At 40.7% G+C, this 20,293-nt stretch overlaps 1 protein-coding gene across 5 annotated transcripts in view; it reads left to right on the top strand.

Annotated features, from left to right (window-relative positions):
• The window catches only part of ROCK1 (Rho associated coiled-coil containing protein kinase 1), a 191,885-nt gene that overhangs the window by 105,222 nt on the left and 66,370 nt on the right, over nucleotides 1–20,293 (top strand). For all 5 annotated transcript variants that reach the window (XM_050939193.1, XM_050939197.1, XM_050939194.1 and 2 more), the window contains 7 exons: nucleotides 2,765–2,853; nucleotides 7,130–7,178; nucleotides 9,156–9,291; nucleotides 9,695–9,786; nucleotides 9,922–10,168; nucleotides 11,969–12,075; nucleotides 19,464–19,614. In XM_050939193.1, the coding sequence (XP_050795150.1) occupies nucleotides 2,765–2,853; nucleotides 7,130–7,178; nucleotides 9,156–9,291; nucleotides 9,695–9,786; nucleotides 9,922–10,168; nucleotides 11,969–12,075; nucleotides 19,464–19,614 (871 nt within the window). The remainder of the gene's footprint in view (nucleotides 1–2,764; nucleotides 2,854–7,129; nucleotides 7,179–9,155; nucleotides 9,292–9,694; nucleotides 9,787–9,921; nucleotides 10,169–11,968; nucleotides 12,076–19,463; nucleotides 19,615–20,293) is intronic.

The raw sequence follows: 20,293 nt of genomic DNA, 5'->3' as shown, positions 1-20,293 counted from the left end.
ACTACTTAGGAATCGTCTCTTTAAGGGTTACACACTGTCTATGGCACAGCAGTAGGTGGGACTCTCCCTTTAGATTTCATTGTCAGGGCCACTCTAAGATCTCATGATGGAGGCCACTTCCTCTGGAACAGATTGGGGAACTGTTATAACATTTCTTCCCAGATCTGGACCTTAGCGTCCAAAATATGGGTGTTAGCATGAAAACCTCCAAGCTTAGTTACCAGCTTGGACCTGGTATCGCTGCCACCAGCTAGGAATTATACAGTGCCTAGCTCACTGTGGTCTCCCCAAAACCTTCCCTGGGGGACCCCCAGACTCAGATGCCTTGAGTCTTACAACAAAGGGAAATAACCCCCTCCCCTTGTTTCCTCGTTACTTCCTCCCAGGCTCCCCTCCCTGGCCGACCCTAGGGGATTCCCTGCTTCCAGTCCTGGAAACACAAGTACTGAGAGATCTAATCTCTCTTTCCCCTCACCCAGAGGGTATGCAAAATCAGGCTTAGTAAATCCAACACAAAGAGATTTTCCCCCTGACTACTTCCTCCCACCAATTCCTTGGTGAGCTGCAGACTCAATTCCCTGGAGTCCTCACTAAAGAAAAACTCCAACAGGTCTTAAAAAGAAAGCTTTATATAAAAAAGAAAGAAAAAGTCATTAAAAATAGTCTCTGTATTAAGGTGACAATATACAGGGTCAATTGCTTAAAGGAAAAAAAATAAACAGCCTTATCCAAAAAGAATACAATTTAAAGCATTCCAGCAACTACACACATGTAAATACAGAAGAAAACAATATAAACCTATTGTCTTACTATCCTTATACTTACAACTTGGAAACAGAAGATTAGAAAGCCAGGAGATAGAAAGATCACTCTCAGAGACGAGAAAAGGAACAGACTAAGAACAAAGGACACACACCCAAAACTTCCCTCCACCCAGATTTGAAAAGGTCTTGTTTCCTGATTGGTCTTCTGGTCAGGTGTTTCAGGTTACTGTTGTTACTCCTTTACAGGTAAAAGAACATTAAGCCGTAGCTATCTGTTTATGACAGGAACACCCTCATATCTCAAAGTTTTGTGGCGGAGTCTAATAAACTGATAAAGCATACTGTCTTATCTAGATGGAGGACAGTTACAGAGCCTCTCCACTCTACCTCTGGATACCTCAGAGCAGCCCAGTGGTGTGGAAGAAAGCAAAATAATAAAACCAGCAGGGTCAGTCACTTGCCAAACTCCTCAGCCTCTTAAGGAGCATGGATTCTCTGTCTTCCTTTTTCCATTGGAGTAGCGAGAAAAGTCTCTAAAAAAAAATAGAAAAAGGAAGTGAGGAAACATCCTGCTCAGAAGCAGGAAAAAAAATCTCCCACCTCTCCCATTTAAGATGGGTAAAGAGCATTAGAGTTTCTCCCCAAATATCAGATACCAGCAGAGCAATAGAACAGTTCCTGTAGAAAGTATTCAGAAGGAGCAAGGACAGATATCACGTGAAACCTCCTTTTCCATCATCCTACTATGGAGCCTTAGAACCTGATTTCTCAAAGCACAGATTCGGTAGGAGGGGAAGTGGTTGAGGTGAACCTCAGAGACTTAGGAAGAGCAGTCCTTTGACTCCTCTTCTGGAAATGACTGACAGTTGTCTGACTCCTCAGAATAAGGAGGAGACTCAAAACAAAGCTCTTCTTGCCCCAGAGTATTTAGATACTGTTTTGTAGAAGAGTAGCAAGACATCTGCACTGTCCTCTGGACAACACACCTTAGGAAGAGTTACTTGAGGAAGATGACAGGATAGATAGCAAGACCACTTGGCTACATTTCCTTTCAGGTTATAAATTGAAACTGTAGATTCCTTTCCATGCAGCTCTTAAAATATTATGAGTGAAGACTGGGGGAACCAACTAAGGCCTAGCTCCTGAGGAGACTGAAAATATTAAACATCTGGGATGTATCTTGGTGGTCCTCTTTTTATGGTAAAAAGAGATCCTGTGTAGTAACTTTATTGTTGTAAGAGGATATGAAGTTCTTGTTAGTGGTTTCAAAGGTTTATAAAGTGGTCATACAATAGAAGCTGTGGAAATTCTCTCAGATTGGCTAGGTCTTCAGGGACTGAGCCATTTCCTCCCTATCAGAGGCTCCAAGGTCTGATCCAGAGCTGTTGACAGGCAGAAGATTAACTGATCTGTGGATCTTCCTACTAGAGAGGAAAAAAAAGGAAATTTTAATGTAAATACAAATGTTTCCTGTATCCCTTGCAATAATAACTTTGGCTTGATCCTGTAAACACTTAAGCATATGAGTAATTTACTCATGTGTTTTCAGCAGTACTATTCAGGTACATAAAGCTTTACTCTTGTGCCTAGATGTTTGAAGGATCAGGCCTTACTCAATTTTACATATTCTGTATAATGAAATCTATAAGCTGAGATAGCACTGCAGGAATAAGTTGAACTTTGAGAAATACTTTGCTTGATTTCTCAACTGCTACATTGCATTGCTGTTTTGTAATTAATCTATTTTAAAAGCCTCAAGAAGGGAATATCACACTTTAATAACCAACAAAACATAGTCCTTACATTTTTCTTCTCATGCCAGTGTTGGTGCACAGAGTGGAAACTAGTCTCTTCCATTCCTCTCTGTCATTAAATGCTTGATATAAAATAAATAGATAATGACACATTTTAGCTAGTCCAGGCAAGTGCTGAAATTTTTTTTACAAGTTTCATATAATGTAATGTCTGTATTTTTAATATGTGTGTCTATATACTTTAAGCTGGAAAACATGCAGAAAACTATCTATCAGTTGGAAGAGCAGCTTCAAAATGAAATGCAATTGAAAGATGAAATGGAGCAAAAGTGCAGGTGAGACTGTGAACTTAAATACATTTTCAGAATTAAATTATATAAAACATCAGCTCTGTAAAAATACATTAAGGATTGCAAGCATGATATCAATATATACTACTATGCAATACAATAGTCTAAAAGATTCTAGGACACAAATTAAATCACTTTAAAATGGTATCTCAGAATGTTTTTCTTGTGTGTTTAAAGAGGAAGATGAATTGTTTCTGTTTGCATCAGTGAAAGACACATATATTTTACCCCTGAATATTTGAACTCCATGTTGTTTTTCCTTCCACTATCCGGATAGATTTCAAAACACCTGCAGGATACAGTGCACACATTGAGATCGATTGATCTATCTATCTATCTATCTAAAATGAACGTAAAATACTATGGGCACTACATGTATTAGAATGTTGGAGTTTAAGATTCTCCATCTTGGTAGCTTAAATGCTGCAGTACTATTGAAAGGTCCAGCTTGTGACTTTTGTTGAGATTAAGACCAATATGAGGAGCAGTTTTCTATCTGAGTACTAAATTGTTATGTTCTTGAAAAAGTAAATATCTGACAAATTACTGTCTATTCTTGCACCTTCATCAACATGGGCATATAGCTCAAAATCTGATAATCATGGTGCTTAATGTGCACACATAGCTGTTAATCATCTTAGAAGAATTCCTACCAAAAATAGTCTTATGGGAATTCAGACCACATAATTGTATTTAGTACATAGTGTGCTCTTTACACATATCCAGAATTTCACTGTCCACATATTGACTACCTATCACATGGTAACAATATATTCAACAATTTTATCCCTACAATCACACTGACAATATGTATTCAGTAACATCGGCATGTCTTCTGATGTCTCACAGGGTTAATAGATTTGATTTCGAGCCATCACGTGTTTAAAAAAAATTAATCTTGATTAATTGTGCTGTTAAATAACAATACCATTATTTAAATATTTTTGGATGTTTTCTACATTTTCAAATATATTGCTTTCAGTTACAACACAGAATACAAAGTGTACAGTGCTCACTTTATATTTTTTATTACAAATATTTGCACTGTAAAAAACCAAGAGATGATATTTTTCAATTTGCTTAATACAAGTACCGTAGTGTAATCTCTGTCATGAAAGTTAAACTTACAAATGTAGAATTGGGGGAGGGGGAACTGCATTCAAAATAAAATGATGTAAAACTTTAGAGCCTAAAAGTCCACTCACTTCTACTTTTTGTTGAGCCAATCACTAAGACAAAGAAGTTTGTTTACATTTGCAGGAGATAATGCTGACTGCTTCTTGTTTACAGTGTCACCTGAAAGTGATAACAGAGGTTCACATGGCACTGTTGTAGCTGGTGTTGCAAGATATTTATGTGCCAGATATGCTGAAGATTCATATGTCCCTTCATGCTTCAACCACTATTCCAGAGGGCATGTGTCCATGCTGATGAGGGATTCTGCTTGATAATGTTCCAAAGCAGTGTGGATTCACACATGTTTATTATCATCATCTGAGTCAGATGTCACCAGCAGAAGGTTGATTTTCATTTTTGGTGGTTCAGGTTGTTTAGTTTCTGCATTGGACTGTTGCTCTTTTAGGACTTCTGAAAGCATGCTCCACACCTCATCCCTCTCAGATTTTGGAAGGCACTTCAGATTCGTAAACCTTGTGTTGAGTGCTGTAGCTATCGTTAGAAATCTCACATTGGTACCCTCTTTGCGTTTTGTCAGATCTGGAGTGCAATTATTCTTTAAACGAACATTATCATCTGAGACTGCTATAACATGAAATATGTGGCAGAATGCAGGTAAGACACAGAGCAGGAGAGCTACAATTCTTCCCCAAGGAGTTATCACAAATTTTAATTAATGCATTTTTTTTAAAACAAGCTTGCAGAGGAATGGTGGCCAAAGCATAAAGGTGCATATGAATGTTTAGCATATCTGGCATGTAAATACCTTGCAATGCTGGCTACAAAAGTGCCATGCGAATGCCTGGTCTCACTTCCTGGTGATATTGTAAATAAGAAGTGGGCAGCATTATGTTCTGTAAAAGTAAATAAACTTGTTTGTCTTAGTGATTGGCTGAACAAGAAGTAGGACTGAGTGGACTTGTAGGCTCTAAAGTTTTACATTGTTTTGTTTTTGAGTGCAGTTATATAACAAAAGAAAATTACATTTGTAAGTTGCACTTTCATGATAGACAGATTGCACTACAGTACTTATGAGGTGAACTGAAAAATACTATTTCTTTTGTTTATAATGTTTACAGTGCAAATATTTGTAATAAGAATAATATAAAGAGCAATCTACACTTTGTATTCTGTATTGGAATTTAACTCAATATATTTGAAAATGTAGGAAAACATCCAAAAATATTTAATATATTTCTATTGGTATTTTGTTTAACAGTGCAGTTAAAACTGCAATTAATCATGATTAATTTTTTGACTTAATCGTATGAGTTAACTGCGATTAATCAACAGCCCTAATTGATTACATATGTTGGTATAAACTGCTATTTATTATATGTCAGTAAACTGTCTGAATTGTTTGTGCTGTAACTTTTTTGGACGGAGGTAAAAAGCTACAAAAGGCTAATGTTTATGTGGGTTATGTTTTATAAAGGCAAAACTAGGGAGACATGCATACCAAACATATAGAACTGGTAGAGATCTTGCTGTGGATCAATGGATGTTCCATATTGCTGGCTGACCAGTTCATATTTCCTTTGCAGGGTATTACTCAGCACTTATTTCACCTTCTCTCTGCAGTAACTTGTTTTTTTTCCAGTTTTCTTCTAGAGATACTTTTTTTATGGTAATAGCATGTAGATATCTTTATATATGATCACTTTTGGAGATCCACATTCTTAGAAATGTGGGATGTGCACAACTGGAGCCGTTCTTTCTAGAGAATGGCAGAATGTGTGTTGACCAACATTTACTAGTTATAGAAGCCTCTTACTCTGCACCTTTTTGTGGATTTAGGGACAGAATTTGACCCTTACTATTTTTGATACACATTGCCTCCAGTGAACTGTCAATACATTTGATGATTGTGCTATTATAAACTACTTCATGTTTGGTGGCATTCTTCAATTTAAAATATTGGTTTTCTGTTGAAGTGTCATGCGCATAGGAAGCATTTTTTAAATAATGGTCTTAAATATTTAAATATTGAAATACCAGGCATGTAAAATAAGATTGTCATGGTATTATTCCCCACTCTGAACCTTAGCGTCCAAAAGATGGGGTACCAGCATGAATTTCTCTAAGCTCAATTACCAGCTTAGTACTTGTAGCGCTGCCACCAACCAGGAATTCCAGTGCCTGGTACACTCTGGTCCGCCCAAAACCTTGCCCAGGGACCCCCAAGACTCAGTCCCTCTGGATCTTAACACAAGGAAAGTAAATCCTTTCCCTCACCGTTGCCTCTCCCAGGCTTCCCCTCCCTGGGTTACCCTGGAAGATCACTGTGATTCAAACTCCTTGAGTCTTTAAACAGAGAGGAAAATTCACCTTCCTCCCTCCTTCCCTCTCCCCCTCCCAGACTCTCCCTGAGAGAGAAAGTAATCCTAACACAGAGAGAAATTAACCTTTCTCTCCCCCTTCCCTCCTTTTCTCCCCACCAAGTCCCTGGTGAATCCAGACCCCGTCCCGTGGGGTCTCACACCAGAATAAAAAACAATCAGGTTCTTAAACAAGAAAAGCTTTTAATTAAAGAGAGAAAACCAGTAAAAATTATCTTTGTAAATTTAAAATGGAATAGGTACAGGATCTTTCAGCTATAGACACTGGGAATACCCTCCCAGCCTAAGTATACAAGTACAAATTAAAATCTTTTCAGCAAAATACCAATTTGAACTCCTTCAGCCAAATACACATTTGAACTCCTCCCAGCCAAATACACATTTGCAAATAAAGAAAACAAACATAAGCCTAACTCGCCTTGTCACCTAGTACTTACTATTTTGAATCTATAAGAACCTGTGTCAGGGAGATTGGAGAGAAATCTGGTTGCACATCTGGTCACTCTCAGAACCCAGAGGAGAACCACCAAATCTAACAGCACACACAAAAACTTCCCTCCCTCAAGATTTGAAAGTATCCTGTCCCCTGATTGGTCCTCTGGTCAGGTGACAGCCAGGCTCAATGATCTTGTTAACCCTTTCCAGGCAAAAGAGATATGAAGTACTTCTGTTCTATTAACTCTTACTTATCTGTTTATGACAAAGATCTTACTCATTTACATATTAATATAATTCATTATTTATAGGACTTCAAACATAAAACTAGACAAGCTAATGAAGGAACTGGATGAAGAGGTAAGTTTTTGTTGTTATGAATCACATAATTTTTAACTATTGAGTTAATCAGTGTACTCATAATACTGCTAGAGGCTTATCATTTTCCTGTAAAAATTTGCACTCCAATTTAAATTTGAGAATAAATCTCCACATTCCAAAACACAAATCATTTTGGCCATGTTTGTTATGAAAGTGCAAAATGTAATTTTAGAATTTTAAAATACTTTTTTTACCTCTACAATTCAAAGCTACTTTCCTGCATTTCAAATCCTTTGCAGAACTGTTTAGCCTTGTTCTTCAAAATATTCAATATAATTTTTCAAAATTAGCTAGATTTCTAAAAATCAGTTTGCAGATAATCCTCTAGCACATCATCATTATATTGTAGTATTCATAAACCTAGTACAGTAACTCCTCACTTTGTCATCCCGGTTAATGTTGTTTCATTGTTACGTTGCTGATCAATTAGGGAACATGCTCATTTAAAGTTGTGCAGTGCTGCCTTATAACATTGTTTGGCAGCCGTCTGCTTTGTCCACTGCTTCAGGAGGATCAACCTGTTGGAGCTAGCTGGTGGGGGCTTGGAACCAGAGTGGACCAGCAGTCCCCCTGTCAGCTCCCCACTCCCACAAGTTCCCTGTGCAGCACCCACCCAGGAGCATACCAATTGCCAGCAGTTCAGTTGTCCTTCCCCACAGTGCCATGTGCTGCTCCTGCCCTCTGCCTTGGAGCTGCTCCCGGGAGCCTCCTGCTTGCTGTGCAGGGGAGCAGAGACGAGAGGGGCTAATGTCAGAGTGTCTCCCTCTCCCCTACTTCTGCCACCCCGTTTACCCTTCTCCATATAGAGCAGGACAGGGCTCAGGACGGAGAGAGCTGATGTTTTTAAAAATCCTGTTATTTTTTTTAAAGGCAATGTACTTAGAGTGGCGTCAGCATACTTAAAGGGACAATGCTCATCTCTCCCCCTCTCCCCCCTGCCACAGACAGGGAGTGTGTCTGTCTGCCATGCTGTCTCCCCTCCCTCCATTCATGCTGCCTTGTAGAGTGGGAGGCTACATTAACAATGTGTTAACCCTTGAGGGCTCAGCCGAATGCTAGTTGATCATTTAGTGAGGCATTCCCCCTCTTCGACCCTCTAACTTCACCATCTCAACCAAGCTTCACAATCGTCATTGCTGTGTACAGTGTTAAATTTTGTTCAAAACTGTGTGTGTGTGTGTGTGGGGGGGGGGGTTGTCTGGTGAAAAAAATTTCACTGAACCTAACGCGCTCCCCCCCCCCCCCTTAATTCTTATGGGGAAATTGGATTTGCTTAATGTTGTTTCGCTTAAAGTCGCATTTTTCAGGATCATAACTACAACGTTAAGCGAGGAGTTACTGTAAACAGGTAATTTTTGCTTTTGTGTTAAATATAGTTATTGCAGTGATTTGGAAGATTTAATCAGAGACAAACTTCAAAAGTGATGTTGGGAATTATTAGGCTCTATTCTGCAAACCTCCTGTTCATATCGGTAGTCTCACTGGGTGAAATCCTGACCCTACTGCAGGGGTAGGCAGCCTATGGCACGGGTGCTGAAAGTGGCACATGAGCTGATATTCAATGGCACTCACACTGCCTAGGTCCTGGCCACCAGTCCAGGGGCCTCTGCGTTTTAATTTAATTTTAAATGAATCTTCTTAAACATTTTAAAAACCTTATTTACTTTACATACAACAATAGTTTAGTTATATGTTATGGACTTATAGAAAGAGACTTTCTAAAAATGTTAAAATGTATCACTGGCACCCAAAATCTTAAATTAGAGTGAATAAATGAAGACTCGGCATACCGCTTCTGAAAGGTTTGCTGACCCCTACCCTACTGGATTCAGCTGAGCCAAGATTTCACCAATTGAAGACAATGAGAGTACTTACAGAACAACAGAATTAAAAAAAGTTTGTAGGCTTATTCTGTAAAATGGAAATGGAAAATGTCAATGTTTGTTATAATTTCAGGGAAATCAAAGAAAAAATTTAGAATCAACCGTATCTCAGACTGAGAAGGAAAAGATGCTGCTGCAACATAAAATAAATGAATACCAAAGAAAATCGGAACAGGAGAATGAAAAAAGACGGAATGTAGAAAATGAAGGTAAGCAATGTTACCCATGTGCTAGAAATGTTGGCGGGTAAACTACTATACAGTTTTATGAATAATTTACCTTTTTAGCATTTGAAGCATTCTAGAATAGATTTTTTTGTTGAAATACCGATTGACAAAAAAATTGTCATAGTTATCACAGTATAGTAGCCATTTCTGTTTTTGATATTTGAAGTACCAAATTCTGCCCTTAGATGTATGCATGTTGAGCCCCTAGTGATTTGAGTGAGCCAGGTGTATATAATTCAAGAACAAAATTTGGCCTCAAGAAATTAAAAGGAAATATCCTAATTATTTTGCTGTCTATTCATGTAGAAATATCTAGTAAGGTCACAAAGATTTTCTGTTCTGATCTGCTAGGAAAATTGAATTCCATATTCTTTTCTGTCTCTAGTGTCCACGTTAAAAGATCAGTTAGAAGACTTGAAAAAAATTAGCCAGCATTCACAAACTACAAATGAGAAGATGACACAGTTACAAAAGCAAGTGAGTGATTGCTGTTCAGTGTTTTCATTGTTTCTTCAAATTTGTCATATAGTATTGATTACATAAATGTAACAAAGCTGAATCTGTTAATTATTGCACTTTGAATGGAAATCTTGACTTTTCTTACTCTAACAGCTAGAAGAAGCCAATGACTTACTAAGGACAGAATCAGATACAGCAGCAAGACTGAGAAAGAGTCATACAGAAATGAGCAAGTCCATAAGCCAGTTGGAATCACTAAATAGAGAACTACAGGAAAGATGCAGAGTTCTAGAGAGCACAAAATTGGAAGTGGAAAAGGACTATTATCAACTGCAGGCAGCATTGGAAGCAGAACGAAGGGACAGAAGTCATGGATCTGAAATGATTGGAGATTTACAAGGTAACCATTCCATACTTGTGTAGTTTTTTAATATTGCAGTAAATATTTATTCTTACAAAAATCTATTTTCATAACTTCACTTTGCTGCTCTGTACCGTTGTCTAAATCTTGAAAAAGATGTACCAGCTATTTTCAAGGAGTTTAATTCTATTCATTTAGTGTAGCAGAGTAGTAATCAATATATGAATTGCATATCCCTAGAGGACTAATACTTGAGAAAATTTGTAAATAAAGTTTAAGATACCAAATGTCTTACCAATTCAGTATTAACTCAGGTACATAATTCCTGTGGTTGAGTTTTAGGGATGAGAGGGAAAGCAGTATTGTGGACAACAGCAATTTCCCCTGCCCCTCCTCCAACATGATTTTTCTTTATCTGTGGATATTAACCTCTTTAGAGCAATGTTCATCGATTCTGGGACACTGACACAGCAGAGGTAATACTGTACCCTATCCAGAGGCACCATTCACTTTGAAGCAGAGTGGGTATTCTACTTGATCCTTAAAGTTAAGGAGCGGGTTTTTCCTTTTGGCATGTGTTAAGGTTTTACAGCAGCAATGTTCTAGCAAGAGTGGTAACAACCACTGCAGTTAAGATGCAGAATAGTTTCCATTGTAATCCACCCTTTCTTTTCAGGTGTTTGAGAGGTGAAAATACCAGAAAGTTCCATGCAATTTAAAGAGTTGTGTGTATGAGATTCTCTAACCCAAGGTGACAGCCACCATGGCAGCCAAGTGACAACTTGCTTAGCCAATGAGACAACTTAATAGGATAAATCCATTTCGGACTAATTATTCTAGATTGCCACTGGGGTAACTGTGTGAGAGGGCAGTTTATCCAATATAAAGAAAAAGAAATATATTCAAAGAAGTCAGAGTATGAAGGGACAAGAGGGAAGGTCTCCTGTACAGTTTGTAAGGGATAGTAGAGCAAACCTAACTGATGCAGTGTTAAAGCTGCACAGCTCTTTAGGTGTGCCTGAAAGGATAATCTTTTTCAGAGTTCCTAAAGTGTATAGAACAGGATATTCTGCTGGTATCTAGACAGAGAGTTCCATATGAAATTTGCACAAGTTATTGCCAATTTATAACTAGAAAATGTTTGACAACTGAGTATAGCATTGAAGTGTTTGGAAGCGTTCTGGAAGAAGACGTGTTTTCTTTTTCACATCACTTTGTCATCTGGAAATTCTTAAGACATTTTAGTTTAAAAAAAAATTATGCTAAGCCTGCAGAGTTCTAGATAATCTGACATACTTGTGAGCTATGTTGCATACATACTGTTTATAAGGTATAACGTTTAACACCTAGAGTAATACAAGAATCCAAATTACAGTTGCAGTTGGAAACTTAACCTAATGTCTTGGTGTTTCTGTTTAAAGTATTCAGTTTAATAGTATACTAAAGTAGCTGCATAAGGTTTGGGGCAAGCTGTTCCAAACTCAAGCCTGGAGGAGAGCCTTTGCTTTTGTGGAGTGATCAGTAGGGTAAAAATTCCTCTTTCTCTGGAGGACCTCTCCAGTGCAGGTTATTTTAATTATGTTTATGTACTGCAATAACACTTAGAGGCCCCAACTGAGATTAGGGCTCCATTGTGTTATATGTTGTATCTATCCATAATAAGACTTCAGCAGAGTTAATGTCATCAGAAAATGTGGCTGTTGTACGTTGTAACAGGACTTACATTAAATGAAACGAAACATCTATACATTAGCAGTTGGACAAAATAAAATTGAAGTCCTGTTTCTGCATCTAGGCATAGTAGCTGAAATTGAACTATTTGTAATTTGTTTTTGCTAGCTCGGATTACATCTTTACAAGAAGAAGTAAAAAATCTTAAAAATAATCTTGAAAGAGTGGAAGTAGAAAGAAAACAGGCACGGGACTCACTTAATCATTGTGAAAAGGTAAGGTAACTAATAATACACGATAATTGAAAAAAATGCTAATATTAGCTCACTGGCTGTGGTCAGAATATGATCATGTACAGGGGAGTCGCATCTTACGCGGGGGTTAGGTTCTGAAGTCAGCACGTAAGGCAAAAATCGCGTATAGTCAGACCCTCATTGAGTGTAATGGCAGGCGAAATTGTCCGCACTACAGGTGCAGTATTTAAATTGTTGTTTTCCTCTGTTTTGTTTTGTTTTTTGCCAAGCAGGCATAGTTAAAATCGTGTAAGTTAAATGTGCGTATGATGCAACTCCACTGTATTGAATTATTTTGTATTGTGTAAATAAATCATAGCTTCTTCAAATGTGTCAGTGCGAATCCCAGTGTAGGCACGTATGTGCCTCCTGGGTGAGACTAGGCTTTTATCCTAGACCTGAGGAGACTCAACAAATACATACTTGGTCTCAGGATGATAATGCCTGCCTGCATTGCTCCAGGCTCTAGATTGGGTTGTAGCTCTCGGCTTCCAGCTTGCTGTACTTACATATTGCCATCTGTCTGGCCCATGGGAAGTGCCTAAGGTTAACAGTGGGGGGCCAACCATTTCCAGTTCAGGGTTTTGCCCTTCACACTCACCATGGCACTGAGAGTTTTCACCAACTTTCTAGCTGTAATGGCAGCATGTCTAAGTCCTGGTGTACAATACGAGTTTAGGTCTAATTTAGCACCGTTAGATCGATTTAATCCTGCACCCATCCACACGACGAAGCCATTTTTGTTGACTTACAGGGCTCTTAAAATTGATTTCTGTACTCCTCACCGATGAGGGGATTAGCGCTGATATTGACCCTGCTGTGTCAAATTTGGAGTAGTGTGGAAGCAATTCAACGGTATTGGCCTCCAGGAGCTATCCCAGAGTGTTCCATTGTGACCGCTCTGGGCAGCACTGTCAACTTGGATGCACTGGTCAGGTAGACAGGAAAAGCCCCACGAACTTTTGAATTTCATTTCCTGTTTGGCCAGTGTAGCGAGCTGATGAGCAAAGGTGACCATGCAGAGCTCATCAGCACAGGTGACCATGGAGTCCCAGAATCACAAAAAAGCTCCAGCATGGACCGAACAGAAGGTACTGGATCTGATCACTGTATGGGGAGATGAATCCGTGCTATCTGAACTCTGTTTCAAAAGATGAAATGCGAGAATACTTGAAAAAATCTCCAAGGACATGAAGGACAGAGGTTATAACAGGGACCCCCAGCAGTGTCTCGTGAAGCCTACCAAAGAACCAGAGAGGCAAACATCTGCTCCAGTTCAGAGCCCTGTACATGCCACTTCTATGATAGGCAGCATGCCATTCTAGGGGGTGCCCCTACAACTCCCTCACCCCTGTGTTTCCCTCCTCCCTCAGCCCTTCCGGGCTACCTTAGCAGTTATCCCCCCATTTGTGTGATGAATTAATCAAGAATGCATGAATTTGAAACAACAATGACTTTGATCTCCGCTTGCAGAGGCAATAAAGGGGGGAGGGGAGGGCGGTTGGCTTACAGGGAAGTAGAGTGAACCAAGGGAGCAGATTTTCATCAAGGAGAAACAAACAGAACTTTCACACCCTACCCCGACCAGTCATGAAACTGGTTTTCAATGCTTCTCTGATGCACAGCGCGCCCTGCTGTGCTCTTCTAACCGCCCCGGTGTCTGGCTGCGCGTAATCAGCGGCCAGGCGATTTACCTCGATGTCCCACCCCGCCATAAATATCTCTCCCCTTAGTCTCACAGATATTGTGGAGCACATCACAGGCAGTAATAACGATGGAATATTGGTTTTGCTGAGGTCTAACCAAGTCAGCGTGCTGGTGCAGTTTACTTTTAAACGTCCAAAGGCACATTCTACCACCGTTATGCACTTGCTCAGTCTATAGTTGAACTGCTCCTTACTACTGTCCAGGCTTCATGAGCCATGGGAGCAAGTGGTAGGCTGGGGTAGGTGTGACTGCGCGGTGCTGCTGACTGGGAGAGCAGCCTGAGGCAGAAGCGTCCAGCTCACATGATATTCCAGGCAGGACTGAATCTCCATTAGACGAAACTTAAAGAAGAGAGTGATCTGGAGTCATTCCCATTTTTATCCAGGCACCCCTGACTGACCTCACAGAGGCTAGCCAGGTGCACCCATATTTGCCTAGGTACCTCCGACCAACCTAACCAAGGTCGGCCAGGAGCACCCACTGGACGACAATGACGGCTAGCAGTCGTATTGTACTGTCTGTCGTCCGCAAGGCAAGGCAAGGGGATGCTGCTGTGTAGCACTGCAATACCACGTCTGCCAGCAGCACCCAGGAGTCATACAGTGACAGTGAGCTGAGCGGGCTCCATGCTTGCCATGAGATAGATAGATATAGATATAGATATAGATAGATAGATATAAAAAAATATCCAGGAAAAAAGACGAGAAACTATATTTTTTGCTATTGCTTTCATGGAAGGAGGGAGGCCTGATGACACGTACCCAGGATCACCCGTGACAATGTTTTTGCCCCATCAGGCATTGGGAAGTCAACTCAGAATTCCAATGGGCGGCGGAGACTGCAGGAACTGTCGGATAGCTACCGCACAGTGCAATGCTCTGAAAGTCGACGCTAGCCTCGGTACTGTGGACGCACACCACTGACTTAATGCACTTAGTGGAGACACACACAATCAACTGTATCAAATCGATTTCTAAAAAATTGACTTCTTTAAATCGACCTAACTTCATAGTGTAGACATACCTTAAGAAAACATGGAATTTATGCCTGTTTATGTCAAGATGACTGGCTGATCAGAAGCAGGTCCAAGCAGGAGACCAGAATGTCCCTGGATTGTGTCCTCTTCCTGTTCTCCCACTTAGGACTCCTGGTGAACTAGAAGAAGTCATCTTGTGTACCATCACGAACGATAGAGTTCATAGGAGATCTATTTGACTTCATTTTGGCAAAGTCTTTCCTGACAGAGGACAGTTTCTATTCCCATCAGTTATTGTGCATGAACTACTGTCAACATCAGCAATGACAGGACACACATGTCTGGGACTCTTTGATATGTCCACATACATGTACCTGATGCTGCTTGCCAAATTTTACCCACCACCTTTACAATAACTGAGGTCTGTGAACTTCCCATCCAAATGTCATGTGAGCAATGGGTCCTGCCTCAAGGCAAGCAACACTTTTTTTTTGGTGGCTTGTTCTGATGAACATGAGAAAAGGGGACAGTGATGTTTATCTCAGACACTATAGGAACTGGGTTGGGGTGCCCACCTGAACCATGTTCAAATGTAAGATACCTGGTCTCATGGTGATTTTAACCTACACATGAGTGCCTTGGAACTAAGAACCATCTGGCTCATCTGTGTAGCATTCCTGCTGGAAGCCATCCAATGCTGGAAATGGTGTTTATCAACATGGTGGTGACTCCACTAGCCCTACACCTTCCAGGGATCAGCAATGACCTAGCAGACTTTTAGTGCAGAAATGTGGTAACCAGCCATGAGTGATCCGTGTAAAAATCCATACTGGACCCAATATTCTGTCAGTGGGAGACTCTTACCAAACATTTGTTTGCCACAGAGGACAATACCAAGTGCTGGAATTTCTGCTTCAGGGAAGGTGCGAGTCCAGGCTAACTGACGATTGCCTTGCTGTTTCAGTCTTCTTGAGGATTCCTATATAGTATCGTACTGTATCCCTTGGTCCCCAGGATATCCAAGATCAACAGTATGGGGCCTCAGTCATTGTGCTAGTCCTATATTGGTTGAGACCAGTCTAGATGTCATAAGAACGGCCGTACCGGGTCAGACCAAAGGTCCATCTAGCCTAGTATTTGTCTGCTGACAGTGGCCAATGTCCCAGCAGCTTCCCATACATCTTCCCCCCTACCCTAATGTAATATCCCAAACCTCAGTCAGACAGTGCATTCAGACGCAATCTTTGCACCTAACAGCCTGGATGTTGACTTGCTGAACAACACTGACAGACGGTGTTCCCTACAGGTTCAGGAAGTCCTTACACAGAGCAGGAAATCATGCGTAAGATTGACTGACTTCTCCAGATGGGAAAAATTCTCCATTTGGGCAACCCAGAATAATACTGACCTAATGGAGCTGCTGATAACCAAAGATGTACTGTATCCTGCTCTTGCACATGTGGGACTGATATTTAACTCCTTTGAAGTCAATCTCACTGCAACATTGACATGTCACACTTTAGTACAGTTGCACTCTGTCTTCTCACACCCCTACTGTTTAATTTCCTCAAGGTCCTTCTGCATACTTTCTTTTCAGTAAGAGTACTGACTTCCACAGGGGAGCTCAGTGTTGTCCTTTCAAAGCTTATAAAGCCTTCTTTTGAACTGCTGTTGGAGTGCTCAGTATATTGTCTTACTATCAAGATGTTTCTTCTTGTGGCCATTACATTGGCAGAGAGTTAGCAAGCTCCAAGGTCTTAGGGCCAGACCACCTTGCATATCCTTCCACAGGAAGGTGATGAAACCATACTCCAAATTGATAACTAAGGTAGTCTTGGAATTTCAGCTGAATCAATCAATTTTCCTGACAGTCGTCTTCAGAAAGCTGCAGTTCTCACAGGGAGAAAAGATGCTCCATCCTCTGGCATCTCCAGAGTCATGTTCAATTGTCCCAAAAGGAATGAGTCCTTTAGACTCTCTCCCTGCCATATCTGGCACATTAAAGGGCCAAGCTATCTTGTCACAGGAAATCCTGAAGTGGCTCAGAATGTATCTCTGCCTGCTATCAGGTGGCTGGCGAGTCTTTCCTTCCAAAAGTCAAGGTGTGCTCCATTGGGAACAGGCAGTGTCTTCTGCTTGCCTAAGAAACATTGTGGTAATCAGCCATATTCACAGCTGAAGCCTTCCTACTCATTTGGCAAGCACATCTACAGACGGTACAGGGCGGGTGCTCGTCTTCAGAATCTGTGTTGCACATCAACCTCCTAGAATTATGTGCAGTCCACAACAAGTGTTGACACATTCTACCATTAATCAGACAAAGGCCCATAAGAGTAATGATGGACAAGGTCGCTTGCATGTTGTATATCAACAGACAAGGGGGAGCGAAGTCCCAATCCCTGTGCTTGGAAGTAGTAAAATTGTGGAACTATTGTATCTAGCATGACATCAACATCTTGGCCTCATACTACCTGGACACCGGAACACCACGGCTGACTCACTGAGCAAGAGATTCTCGCAATACCATGTGTGGGAGTTAGACACAAGAGACCTGCAGCATATATTCAGCTTCTGGGAATTCCTGAGTATAGATATCCTCACCATACCCAAAACTGCCAAATGTCCCTGAGGGATGTTTTCCTCATTACATGGGATGTACCCCTACTTTACACTTACGCACCCTTTCCCCAGTTGTTCACAGGGCTTCACAAGACACAGGTGGAACAAGCCACAGTCATTCTCATAGCCCCAACGTGGCCACAACAGATTTGGTACCCTTTCCTTGTGCGAATGGTGATCTGTCCACTAATCAGCCTACAATTCACTCCACACCTCCGCTCTCAAGACACAGGTCAAATCCTCCAACCCAATTTGGTTCCGGGATTTGAAGATGACCTGTTCAAAAGAGGTAAAGATTCTTTTAAGTAGTAGGCATGATAAAACTTATCTTACTTATCTCAATAAATTGAAAAGATTCCAGACTTGGTGCGACAGCAAACATGTCTTGGCAATGAATGTTCCTTTGTCACTCATTCTAGACTACATTCTAGAATAACTTAAAAGAGCAGGACTGGCTGCCATCACTGCATTCCACCTCAAGATAGGTCATTCCATATTTTCCTATGCACTAACAAGAAGATTCCTTACGACCCTTCAAAATGTGTACCGTCAAATACAAGACCCTACCCCACCTTGGGATCCCAGCCTAGTTTTGTGTTATCTCACCAGTCCCCCATTTGAGCCCATTGCAGCATGCTTCTACATACACCTATCCATAAAAACAGCGTTTCTTGTCACCATCACATCCACCCGACGGATAGGAGAAATAGGTGCTCTCATGGCATACCCACTGTACTCAGTCTTTCACAGAGACAATGTCATATTATGATCACATCTGAAATTCTTACCCAAGGTGCCATCCTCTTTCCATCTAAACCAACCTATCCATCTTCTCTCCTTCTTCCCAAAGCTGCATGGCAACCAGCATGAAGCCACTCTGCACTTCTTGGAAGTTAGATAAGCATTAGCCTTTTATCTTGACTGAACAAAATCTTTCAGGCATTTCAGGCTTATTTCTCTCTATTGCTGAAAGATCAGAAAGAGCAGCTTTATCCAAACTATGTCTTTCCAAATGGATCTCAGAGTACTTCCACCTTTGCTATTAACAAAACAAACTGGATCTTGAATGCATCCTACTCACTCGATGTCTCCTTTGATTGACTTTCTAAATGACGTGCTGATTACTGACATTTGCAAAGCTGCCACCTGGGCATCCACAAACACTTTTAGTCAATACTGTGCTATTACCCACAAGGTGGCATCAAGTGCCTTACTAGGATGTATTGTCCTATCATCCTTGGTACACATTACTCCGAAACCCCAGCCTTCCATCTAAGGACACTACTCTACAGTCACCTACAGTGGAGCACCCATAGGGGCACTTCTTGAAGAAGAGAAAGTTACTCAACTTGTGCAGTAACTGAGGTTCTTCTAAATGTGTCCCCCTATGGGTGCTCCGCTACCTGCCTTCCTCCTCTCTGCTTCAGAGTTTTAAATGTAGACTCTGTGGTAGAAAAGGAACTGAGGGCGGTTGGACCAAACAGTGCTATATAGACGATGCGAGATGGGGAGATGTGCATGTGCAGCCCAGTGGGCACTGCTACTGAAGATCTCCAATCTCAGGTGCAGGGGGAGCTACCGCACCTACAGTGGAGCATCCATAGGGACACACATCTCGAAGAACCTCAGTTACTGCACAGGGTGAGTAACCTTTTTTCACTTAGACAACCACTAGCAAGCAAGAGGCACAGAAATGCGAGCATAATTAAAACCTTTATTGATTGATTGCATTCTTTAGTTCACTCAAGATGAGAAATGATTGTTACCTTATGAATTCATAGATTGCTGAATAAAATGAGTGCTTTTTCTTCAAAGTTTAATTACCTCCTTCCTCTCCTTCAATCCTCATTTTTAAACACCTAAAAAAGCATAGTATAGTGTACCCTGTTAATATTGTGACTTGTGAATAAGCAGAAAAGTAACCATTCTTTTTAAAAAAAAAAAAAAAAAGAGAGAGAGGAAAGAAAAAGACATGTGGATCCATTTGATGGCTTGGTAAAATACTCCAGAATTTTTTTTACAGTTCTGCTTTAATAAAGTATACTTTTTTTTTGGTCCTGATTTGCAGGAAAAGAATAACTTAGAAATAGATTTAAACTATAAACTCAAAACATTACAACAGCGGTTGGAACAGGAGGTAAATGAGCATAAAGTGACTAAAGCTCGGTTAACTGACAAATATCAATCAATCGAAGAGGCAAAGTCAGTTGCCATGTGTGGTATGTATTTCCTTTTCGTTTCAAATAGAATATTGAGCAATATCTGTTTTCCTAATTCCATTATAATGGCAATGAATTTTTTTATGCAGTGTTCATAAAACCAGTTTTTAATCCTTGGTGTAGAGAAAATATATATGCGTATCAAAATTTGAAAACATACATAATGTAATAGATTATTTAAAGACCCTAGTCTATTTTCTTAGCTGGTATAAGTCAGCATACATCTGTTATCACTGTACTTCAAATATGAAAATCTTGTACTGTTTGTATCTTCAAGTTAAGTTAAAATTAGTTACCTAGAATTTTGCTGCTTTGAAGTTATCACACTTGTACTCATTCAGCCACTTCCCTTCATAACTTAGAGGTGCATGGTTTTTTAGTGTGTTCTAGGATTGCCAAGTATCTGGTTTTCGACTGCTGACTGGGCCACTAAAAGTCTAGTTGGTGGTGCAGCAGGGCTGAGGCAGGCTCCCTGCCTACCCTAGCTCCACACGTCTCCCTGAAGTGGCTGGCATGTCTGGCTCCCAGGCGCAGGGGGTGGGGGCATGGGAGATCCGAGTGCTAGCTCGATAGCACCTGTTGTCTGGGAACCAGAGTCAGTGGGAGCTGCAGGGGTGGCGCCTGCAAGTGCAGGCGGTGCGCAGAGGCCCCTGGGCCCTCTGCCTAGGTGCTGGACATG

This window comes from Gopherus flavomarginatus, chromosome 2 (assembly GCF_025201925.1).
Source record: "Gopherus flavomarginatus isolate rGopFla2 chromosome 2, rGopFla2.mat.asm, whole genome shotgun sequence".
In the NCBI taxonomy this organism is placed as follows: Eukaryota; Metazoa; Chordata; order Testudines; family Testudinidae; genus Gopherus; species Gopherus flavomarginatus.
This window is presented reverse-complemented; position numbering and strand designations above follow the sequence as displayed.